The following is a 10,714-nucleotide window of genomic DNA, read 5'->3' on the forward strand; positions in this document are numbered from 1 at the left end:
TATAAACGTCCGAGCGGAAGACCGTCGAGCTCCGACGTTAAATATCGAGAGACGAGCCGGCGTCTATAAACGTCCGAGCGGAAGACCGTCGAGCTCCGACGTTAAATATCGAGAGACGAGCCGGCGTCTATAAACATCCGAGCGGAAGACCGTCGAGCTCCGACGTTAAATATCGAGAGACGAGCCGGCGTCTATAAACTTCCGAGCGGAAGACCGTCGAGCTCCGACGTTAAAAATCAAGAGACAAATCGGCGTCTATAAACCCACCGATCGGAAGGTAGTCTAATTCCGACGGTAAAATTTGACGGGCGACCCGGCCTATAAGGCCGCCAGACGAATGGTTTCCTGCGTAAACCTCGGTCGGGCCCGCCGTAACATTGTATGGCCGAGCGGCTCCTTTATAAAATGTACTTGGGGCACAAAAAACTTAAGACCAAGGCAAAAATAAAAAATTGGACGCTGGAAGAACAAGCAAATAACAAAAGGAGACAATTCATTCACTCCGACCGGCGGATAGACAAAATTTATAGTGTTTGCCCCGAACAGCATGCATGCAGAAAATTACAAAATAACCTCACAGACACTCATTCTTAGTCATCAAAATTAAAAAGATGGTCAGGGATGGAGCCCATCATGGTCGCCAGGTCTTCGGCAGGGACGGACAGATCGGCAGGAACATGGCCCTTGTTTTTCATATACTCCACCGCTACTTTGATTGCCTCCTCGAAAGTTAAGGAGAGCTTGTCACTAAATTTCTCACCAAACTCGTCCGAGCGGACGAAGGCTTTGCGCACCCCCCGCCGATCGACCGGGCTCTCCATCTTGATACTCCTTGAGAGTAGCCTTGGAAGCGTCCAGAGCAGCTTGAAGATTTTGCAAGGCCCCTTCTGCTTTTGTCCGATCGGCGGAGTGACCCTCCCGTTCGGCAATCAGTGAGGCGTCCAGCTCTTTCACCCGCTGCTCCAGCCCCCGATTTTCTACCTTCATCAGGTCCATGTCATCAATGGCCTTGAGCTTCCGAGCGGTCGCGGTCTTAATTTCTTTGTCCCGCTGCTTGACTAAGGCTTCGAGCGGGCAACCTCGCTTGTCAAGCCGGAAGTCTTACCCCGCTCGGCTTCTAGCAACCTCTTGGCCTTCTCCAGGGCGGCCGTCGATTGTCTGCTGTCCCCCACAGCTTTGAGTTTTTTCAACTCGTCCTCCAGCTCGGCTAATCGATTGCTGATGGCAATCTGCTCCACCCAGTTCTGCGAACGGATATGAACAACTTAGAAATTCGATCCACAATAACCAACAAAGCGAGAGAACATACCCCGGTCGCCTGTTGTAAATTGTTGTCGCCGAGCTGCCCAGGGGTTAGCATGGCAATTCTGAGACGAGCATCCTCCCAAGCCTTGGCGAGAGGGCCCGTGAGTGTGATTTGATGCTCGGGAACCACCGACCGATCAGCGACCGCCATGTATTCTTCAGAAGGGAGGCGCAGGACGGTTTTTATCAACTTTGGGCCGCTCGGATCGCCCAGAGAAGCGGCGGCCTTACCGGACGACCCACCGGTGGAGGAAGAAGGACGTTCGCCCAACCGCTTAAGACGCCGTAGTGTTCGGAGAGGACTGGAGGGCGGCACCTCAGAGGTAGCCCTTGGAGAGCCGTGCGACGTCGGGGTACTCTCTATATAAACTGTCCCGGATAACATTGGAGCTTCATCGCCCCGCTCGGACTGTGGCTCATCAGATGGAGTTGGTGTAGATGCTGACTCTGGCCGTCTGCGCTTCCGAGTGGCCAGGGGAACGTCGTCGGCCGAACGACCCTCTACCTCGACTTGAGTAGAGGGTTCTATGTCGCCCGCGACCTCGTCGCGAGAGGCAGGAGCATCTAAGGCTTCGGGGACATCCTGAGTCCCCTCACCTTCTTCGCCGGCCGGATCAACTGAAGCCAGGCCCCGCTCGACGACCTCCTTATTCTTGGCCGCCTCGATCTCATCGGCTCTCAGTTTCAGCCGCTCGATAGCCTTGGCTCGCCACATTACTTCAGCTGCAGAAGCAAAGAATAAATCAGTTAGAACAAAAGAAATGGGAAAATAAGAGAACTTACTCATGCTGCAGGGCAGATCGGCTGGGATGGAAGACAGGTCGAATAGATACAATACTCCCGGAAGGAGCAGCTTGTCGATGTGATACCGCTGGCCGACCAGCCGGTCGGCTGCATGAAGGTAGGCCGGATCACCCCTGAACTTGCCGAGCTCCGGTTGCGCTGGCATCGCCGTCTGCCATTTGATACGGAAGGCAGGTGGCTCGGGGAAACGCGCGTAGAAAAAGTGCTCCTTCCAATGTTTGTTGGAGCTCGGCATGTTATCAAAAAGGACGAAACCTATCCTAGATTGAAAAACGAAGGTACTCCACTCGGCTTGCTTTGGGTAGTAGAAGTAGTGGAAATTTTTTGGGTCTAGGGGAATGCCGTTCAGTTTAAAGAGAATTATCATCCCGCTCAGCAACCTTATAGAATTCGGAACTAGCTGGCCGAGCGGGATGCGGAAGTAATTGCAGACTTGCACGAAAAACTTATGGGGTGGAAAGCGTAGCCCGACCAAAAATTGGTCTCGGAAGAAGAGAATGGTGCCGGGCGGCGGTTCATGAGGCCGATCGGCCGGTGTGGCTAATACTATGTGGTGGTCGGAAGGGATGTCGTAAGTCCGAGCGAGACGCAACGCGTCCTCCTCGTCAAAACGGCTCTCCATGGTCGTGTACCATAGACCAGGAGCGCCGCCGGTCGACTGTGAGGTGCTAGTCATGGTCGAAAGACAAGAATGCGGAACCAAAAGGGAAGGTTCGAGCAAGGAATGAAGGGAAACCGACTGAATGAAACGATTAACAGAAAGAAGAAAACGTAGGGAGCGAGGAAAAGGGTCTTACGAGCAAAAGGGGATGGTCGACTGGGGCCTGGGGGTTACCGAAGAGTTGAGGGGCAAGGTCGCCGAAGAAGAAAAAGAGCAGAGGGGCGCTGGAGGAGGATGAAGCAACAATGCGGCGAAAAAGGAGTCGCGGGCTTTATATCGCCGCCCGAGAGCAGCCTCCACCGTCCGATCTAGGTCGTGAAGAACGAGGCCATCATCCAGCCGTTCATTTCAAACGGCGGCCGTCCCATCAGAAGTGACGCCACCGCCATACACTAACAAAAGCATGATCGCCACGTGTCAGCAGAATATAGGTCGCATTTAATGATCGCCCCTTACCGTGCGCAGCACACGTGATGGGCAGTAGAGGAGAGGATGGGACACGGATTCCAAGGGAATACAAGGCATGGGCAAAGTACCGCCGAATGGATGAGCATCCCTAAGCCTGGCCGAGCGGATTAATGTATCGGTCGTTACTCTGTCAGATCGGCAGTCTAGTCAGTCGGACTTCGCCTCCTTCGACTAGACTTGAGGGGAAGGCAAGTGATCCGGCGGTTAGAACACGGGACCCCATAGCGAGGGGTCAACGCCACGTGGAAGTCAAAGGGCCAGGTGGTCCATCGGAGAAGGGTGAGCCGACCGGACTCATGAGAGAAGGGCAAATCGACCGGCCGAACAGAGAAGGATGAGTCGGCCTCCCGACCGGCCGACCGATGAACATCCGATAATAAAAAGACGCCCTGACAGGGATCGGGGTTCTGACGCTCGATTGAACAGTAACGAAGGGCCGAGCGGACGTCATGATCGTCCAAAGGCAATGTAACATACTGCTAGTAGTCCCTACATAACATCTTACCGAAGATCTCCCCAGCATGCCGATGGAGAGAGAAGGCCGGACGTAAAGTAAGTGTCGTCCGGCCAGGCGTAAGAAGAATGCCAGCCGGACGGACGCCCCGTCCCGCTTGCCGGACGGACGCCCCGGCCCGCCGGCCGGATGGACGCCCCGGCCTGTGGTCGGTAGAGGAGGACCAGAACATCTTATGACAGCTGTCAAGTCCTATGGCTAGGTCATACTCCAAGTCTGACAACGAGGTGTTCTGTTGTCCCATCGAAGACGTACTTGGACTGTAGCAGTATGGCGTCAGGTAAGCTTTCTGATAGACACATATTGAGGTATGGGCTGCGGACACGTATGCGCCTCGGTGGACGTGCAGGAGCTCTTTCACCGCTCTATATAAAGAGCCTTATACTTCGCCGGAGGTACGCGTGGGACACCTTTGGAGCAACTTTTTTCACTACTTGCTTGCCTGACTTGAGCGTCGGAGGGTCGTCGCCGGGAACCCCTTCCCGACCCGACTTCTGTGCAGGTTCGCCGGAGGTTCGTGCAATCAGTCGAAGATCCACGTCAGCAGCCGGGGAGCGCCACGTGCCCAGCGTCCGTTGATTCAGCATTAGGACAGGATCACTTATGTATCTAAATGTTGATTTAGGTACATTGCCAACATTACGAGAACCTATTGAGTCACACACAAAGAACAAGTAGATTTGAAGATGAGTTCATATGATGAATCATTGGATTAAGTCTCATCCGAATTGGGCTTATTGAGTTAGACTCAATTGAATCTAATTGTTAGATTAAGTCCAATTCAAACTAGACTCAAGGAGTCAATTCAAATTAATGAAATGTGATTCATTGAATTTGAATAGTATGAGATTAATTGAGTAAGACTCGATTGAATTAGATTCAAGTGAATTAGACTTAGTTAGACTCAAGTGAGGAGACTTGAGTTAGACTCAAGTGAGGATTAATGAGATATTCATTGAATTTCGAAATTCAATGATTCAATTTTCGAAATTGGATTTGAAATGAGGAGTTACAAGTGTGTAGTCCTTAATGGAGTGTAAGTGCTTGTTAAGGCTATTAATGCTAATTAAGTGTTTTCATTAGATGAAAATACTTAAGTGTTTTTCTCTTTATTTTGGCTTAGATCTTGATTCTCCTTGCTCCTCTCTTGGCCGAAATCCATTCTCAAGATTACTAGCACAACCTATATCCATTTGTTAGTTTGTGAGACAAACGAACGCTTGTTCATGTGGATACCGTAGAGGCGCGAACGTGAGATTGTGTTGTGATCCGAACTGTCGGGAGTCCGTGAGCATACTACAAAGGTATAATCTCTCATGTTCTTATGTAAACTTTGTATTTTTTTTTTTTCCCTTCGCATGAATCTTCTGAAAGAACTAATATTTTTCCACTGCGCGTTTACAAGTTTAGCGCATCTAATTCCTTACAATAATAACAAAGCTAATGTTACAGTGTACCTCCTGATATTGTCACTATTATCTCATATAGGAAGTGAAAAAGATAATTAGGATTCCTAAGAACATACTTTTTTTCCTCTTCACCTAAGGGCACACATTTTGGTAACTGACGCCATTATAACTGATATGTCATATCCGAGCTTAGGGGTGATTTTGCTAATCATGTTTGAAGTTTGGCTCGGTCTTATGCGGAGTTGACATGAGTTGAACTCAGAAGAGCTAGTTCGACGTAACTTGAACATGTCAAAAGCTAGATTGACTTAACCCAAGCTTCATCTTGAGTTGGACTGATCAGGGTTCGTATTGACTGAGTCTGGATTTGCCATATGGGTCGGACTAATCCAGGTCCCTTACTATCTCTGTCACATCAAGTATAAATATACCTAGTTTGAAATCGAATGACAATTTGAATATATTGTTGACCCAACATTATCTTCGAACTAAAAAATGTGATATTACGTGGTATATGTTATAATAGTCCATAATGGTACCGTGATATTGATATCGAGTATGTACAGGTATAAAAAATAAGTTAAAAGTTTAATACATGAGAAATAAATATTTTTTTTCATGTTCAAGAGGAGCTATTAAGTGATCTTACAAACTCTAATATTTAATTTGCAACGGCTAGGAAATACTCTGCCTCAGTTTGTTGCGCGCGACGGTACGTTTCGACGCAGGCCCGCGAAGGGCGTTGCCTGTTTGTGTGGCGCGCCCCACGAAAAGCATTTCCGCCCTCTCATAAGCTCTGCAACTTCCTCTCCTCCTCCCCTTCCTTACTGCTTGCTTCCTCCGCCGCCAACAATAAAAACAAGATTTCATGTCTCCCCTAGACACATAAAAAATAAAAATTTGTATAATTAATTAATTAATATAGTTATCTCCTCCTTCGCGAGCAGTTTCATTTTCAAAGGGAAAACAAATCCAAATCAAGGAAAAACAAATCCGCAGAGTAGCCACGATCGCCGATCAGATGGCGGCGGGAGGCGGCATTGACTTGGAGCAGATCAGGAATGAGACCGTCGATCTGGTAATTGATTCTTCAGTTAGATCATCCATCATGAATCGATCAATTTTGGTTTTTGAGTTTTTTGCTTTTGATCTCTGTAATCAGGAGAGCATTCCGGTGAAGGAGGTGTTTGCGCAATTGAAGTGCGATGAAAAGGGGCTCACGTCGGCGGAAGGGGAGCAGCGCCTGAATATTTTTGGGCCCAATAAGCTCGAGGAGAAGAAGGCATAATAGGCTGCTGCGATTGAAAAAAATTCTCCTTTTTTCGTTTACATGATTAAAGATTGAATTTTGATTTTTTTTTTCCCGCCAACGATGTGACAGGAAAGCAAGGTTCTTAAATTTTTAGGGTTCATGTGGAATCCGCTCTCATGGGTGATGGAGATGGCTGCCATTATGGCGATTGCTTTGGCTAATGGAGGGGTAGAAAACTAAATTCTATGATTTATTTGTGATTTTGTTGCTCGTGATTGCTGTGAAAATATCAATTTGCAGGGTGAGGCGCCGGATTGGCAAGATTTTGTGGGGATCACGGTGCTCCTCGTCATCAACTCCACCATCAGCTTCATCGAGGAGAACAACGCCGGCAATGCGGCGGCGGCGCTCATGGCTGGCCTCGCTCCCAAAACCAAGGTACGATGTAGTAACCGTGACGCGACATGGGGGCACACGGTCGCTTATCCAAAGAGGCGCGACTGGTTTTGTTGCAGGTGCTGAGGGATGGCAGTTGGTCGGAGCAGGAGGCGGCCATTCTCGTCCCCGGCGACATCATCAGCATCAAGCTGGGAGACATTGTCCCCGCCGACGCCAGGCTGCTGGAGGGCGACCCTCTTAAGATCGACCAGTCCGCCCTCACCGGCGAGTCCCTCCCCGTGACCAAAAATCCAGGGGACGAGGTGTTCTCCGGATCCACCTGTAAGCAGGGAGAGATCGAGGCCGTCGTCATCGCCACTGGCGTCCACACCTTCTTCGGCAAGGCGGCCCACCTCGTCGACAGCACCAACAACGTCGGCCACTTCCAGAAAGTGCTTACCGCCATAGGAAACTTCTGCATCTGCTCCATCGCCGTCGGCATGATCATTGAGATCATCGTCATGTACCCGGTCCAACACCGCCGGTACCGCGACGGCATCGACAACCTCCTCGTCCTGCTCATCGGCGGCATCCCCATCGCCATGCCCACCGTGCTGTCCGTCACCATGGCCATCGGGTCCCACCGGCTGTCGGAGCAGGGGGCCATCACCAAGCGAATGACTGCCATCGAGGAGATGGCCGGCATGGACGTGCTTTGCAGCGACAAGACGGGGACGCTCACGCTCAACAAGCTCACAGTCGACAAAAGCTTAATCGAGGCAACGCCTCCGCCAAAACTTTATCCAATTGATGATTCTGTTCCAAAATCGAAACTTTTTTTATTCCTTCAGGTGTTTTCGAACGGCGTGGATAAGGAAATGGTTGTCCTGTATGCTGCTAGGGCTTCGAGGGTGGAGAACCAGGACGCCATTGATGCTTCCATTGTCAACATGTTGGGTGACCCCAAGGAGGTACTTTTGATTTCTTCTCCAATGCCCTTGTTTCTTAATGGTTTATGATCTCAAATTTGTGTTCGCAGGCGCGTGCAGGAATCAAAGAGATCCACTTCCTGCCTTTTAATCCGGTCGACAAGCGCACTGCAATCACCTACATCGATTCCGATGGGAGATGGCACAGATCGAGCAAGGGAGCGCCTGAGCAGGTAAACACGCCACTGAGTCTGGGTCGACAATGGCTTCATCTGCCCTAAATCTGTCTACGTTGTGGCAGATCATTGACCTTTGCAAGATGAACGACGAAGCGAGCAAGAAGGTCCACCAGGCGATCGACGGTTATGCTGATCGTGGCCTTCGATCACTCGGCGTCGCCAGGCAGGAGGTCCCCGAAGGCAACAAGGACAGCGCCGGCGGGCCGTGGCAATTCATGGGTCTCTTGCCTCTCTTCGATCCCCCCAGGCACGACAGTGCCGAGACCATCCGTCGCGCCCTCCACCTCGGCGTCAACGTCAAGATGATCACCGGCGACCAGCTCGCCATCGGGAAAGAAACCGGTCGCAGGCTCGGCATGGGCACCAACATGTACCCCTCCTCCGCCCTTCTCGGCGACAAGCACAGCGGCGGCGAACTCAGCGGGCTCAACGTGGACGATCTCATCGAGAAGGCCGATGGATTCGCCGGAGTCTTCCCCGGTAAGATCGACCGACATCGCCGCCGCTCACGAATTGTTCTAGATTAATGCTGAAACAGCAGGATTTCTTTCTCGCTGGATGTAGAGCACAAGTACGAGATCGTGAAGAGGCTACAAGACCGGAAGCACATCTGCGGCATGACCGGCGACGGCGTGAACGACGCGCCGGCGTTGAAGAAGGCCGACATCGGGATCGCGGTGGCGGATGCGACGGACGCCGCCAGGGGCGCCTCCGACATCGTGCTAACCGAGCCTGGCTTGAGCGTGATCGTGAGCGCGGTGCTGACCAGCCGCGCCATCTTCCAGCGGATGAAGAACTACACCATCTACGCCGTGTCCATCACCATCCGCATCGTCCTCGGCTTCCTCCTCATCGCCCTCATCTGGCGGTTCGACTTCTCCCCCTTCATGGTCCTCATCATCGCCATCCTCAACGACGGCACCATCATGACCATCTCCAAGGACAGGGTCAAGCCCTCCCCCTTGCCGGACTCATGGAAGCTCGGCGAGATCTTCGCCACCGGCGTCGTCCTCGGCACCTACCAAGCCATAATGACCGTAGTCTTCTTCTACCTCGCCCACGATACAGACTTCTTCCCGGTGAGTACTCAACAGCAAAGCACACGCTCAAAAACTCGTAACCTGATCCATCGGCATCCTGCGCGTGTCGATCAAAAACAGGAAAAGTTCGGAGTGAGGCCGATCAGAGACGTGCCCGACGAGATGATGGCGGCTCTGTATCTCCAAGTCAGCATCATCAGCCAGGCGCTCATCTTCGTCACCAGGTCCAGGAGCTGGTCCTTCGTGGAACGCCCTGGTCTCCTGCTCCTCGCCGCCTTCCTCGCCGCCCAACTAGTAACCCGATTCGCCGATCCCGCACTAATTTTTTTTCCTTTGATCTCTTACTCCATTCCGTATGTTAATTGCAAAAAGTGGATGAAAGGTTGCGACTCTGATCGCGGTGTATGCGTCGTGGGAGTTCGCTAGGATCCAAGGCATGGGTTGGGGGTGGGCGGCGGTCATCTGGGTCTACAGCTTGATCACCTTCATCCCCCAAGACGTCCTCAAGTTCATCATCCGGTACGCCCTCAGCGGCAGGGCCTGGGGCAACCTGCTCGACAACAAGGTGAGGGAGATCGATCACTTCCTCGAGTTGAAACCTCAATACACATTCGAGCTCTGAAACCGATCCGCGATCGATGCAGACCGCATTCACCAGCAAGAAAGATTACGGGAGGGAAGAGAGGGAGGCTCAGTGGGCGGCGGCACAGCGCACCCTGCACGGCCTCCAGCCGGCCGACACTTCCGAGCTCTTCAACGACAAGAGCAGCTACCGGGAGCTGTCAGAGATCGCCGAGCAGGCCAAGCGGCGTGCCGAGATCGCCCGGTAATTCATTTATATCTCTTGGGTCCCTTATCAACATGCATGTTCTTACCCAGTGTTGGTGGTGTTGACGCAGGATGAGGGAGCTGCACACGCTGAAAGGGCACGTTGACTCCGTCGTGAAGCTGAAGGGGCTGGATATCGACAACATGCAGCAACACTACACTGTCTGAGAGATGAGACTTGATTGCCTAGAGCTGCAGTGAGAGATTTGGGTTGCTTGCTGCTGGGAAGGGACTAGGGAGCATGTGGTGGGAACGGAGTGATACAATATATATGGATAATTATTAAGATATATGCACCATCAATTTTTAGGACAACTCAAGACTCAATATATGTATTTTACTGGAGTTTTTTTTTTCCTACCATTGGAAATAGGTAAAAAAATGCTTCAGATGTAGAGTTCTTGGGTGGTGTCTTTTGAATTGGATTAATTGATTTGAGAACTAATCATGAGCCACAGGCGGAGGATTGGAGAACTAATCATGATGCAATCTAAAGTTTAATAACTCTTATTATATTTTATAATTAAAACTTTTAGATACGATATGATGTAACTACTTTTAGTCTGCGTCTAAGTTTTTTTACGAACTCATGACTCTTTACTTCGTTATGTAAGGTTTATAAGAACTCATGGCTCCTTACCCAACTCTTACTATTGCATCATCCTATCTATTAAAAATACAAAAGCTAGGGCAAGGAAGAAAAATTATATTATCATGTTGATATGGTGCATGATTATGAGGTCAGATAGCGGACGTGGTTAGGGGTCAAACCCTTCGGAGAGGTCAGAAATCAAGCTCATGGGGCAGTCAAAAGTCAAACTTACGTGGCAGTCAAAAGTCAAGCCTGTGTTGCGGTCAAAAGTTAAGTTGGCGTGACGGACAAGGAT

The 10,714-nt window shown here is 50.7% G+C and overlaps 1 protein-coding gene across 2 annotated transcripts; it reads left to right on the forward strand.

Annotated features, from left to right (window-relative positions):
• Nucleotides 1-6,563: 6,563 nt before the first annotated feature.
• LOC121998506 (plasma membrane ATPase-like) lies at nucleotides 6,564-10,272 on the forward strand. Of its 2 annotated transcripts, XM_042553459.1 has the most exons (10): nucleotides 6,564-6,641; nucleotides 6,714-6,851; nucleotides 6,929-7,762; nucleotides 7,831-7,953; nucleotides 8,022-8,439; nucleotides 8,524-9,038; nucleotides 9,120-9,293; nucleotides 9,382-9,564; nucleotides 9,644-9,825; nucleotides 9,899-10,272. In XM_042553459.1, exons 1-10 carry the CDS (start codon nucleotides 6,573-6,575, stop codon nucleotides 9,993-9,995), a joined length of 2,733 nt encoding a protein of 910 aa, XP_042409393.1. In that variant the 5' UTR covers nucleotides 6,564-6,572; the 3' UTR covers nucleotides 9,996-10,272. The 2 variants fall into 2 exon arrangements, with proteins under 2 accessions (XP_042409393.1, XP_042409392.1); XM_042553458.1 differs by having other exon boundaries at nucleotides 6,573-6,641; nucleotides 8,524-9,293.
• Nucleotides 10,273-10,714: the final 442 nt, after the last annotated feature.

The sequence above is a fragment of the Zingiber officinale genome, chromosome 6A (genome assembly GCF_018446385.1).
Source record: "Zingiber officinale cultivar Zhangliang chromosome 6A, Zo_v1.1, whole genome shotgun sequence".
In the NCBI taxonomy this organism is placed as follows: domain Eukaryota; kingdom Viridiplantae; phylum Streptophyta; class Magnoliopsida; order Zingiberales; family Zingiberaceae; genus Zingiber; species Zingiber officinale.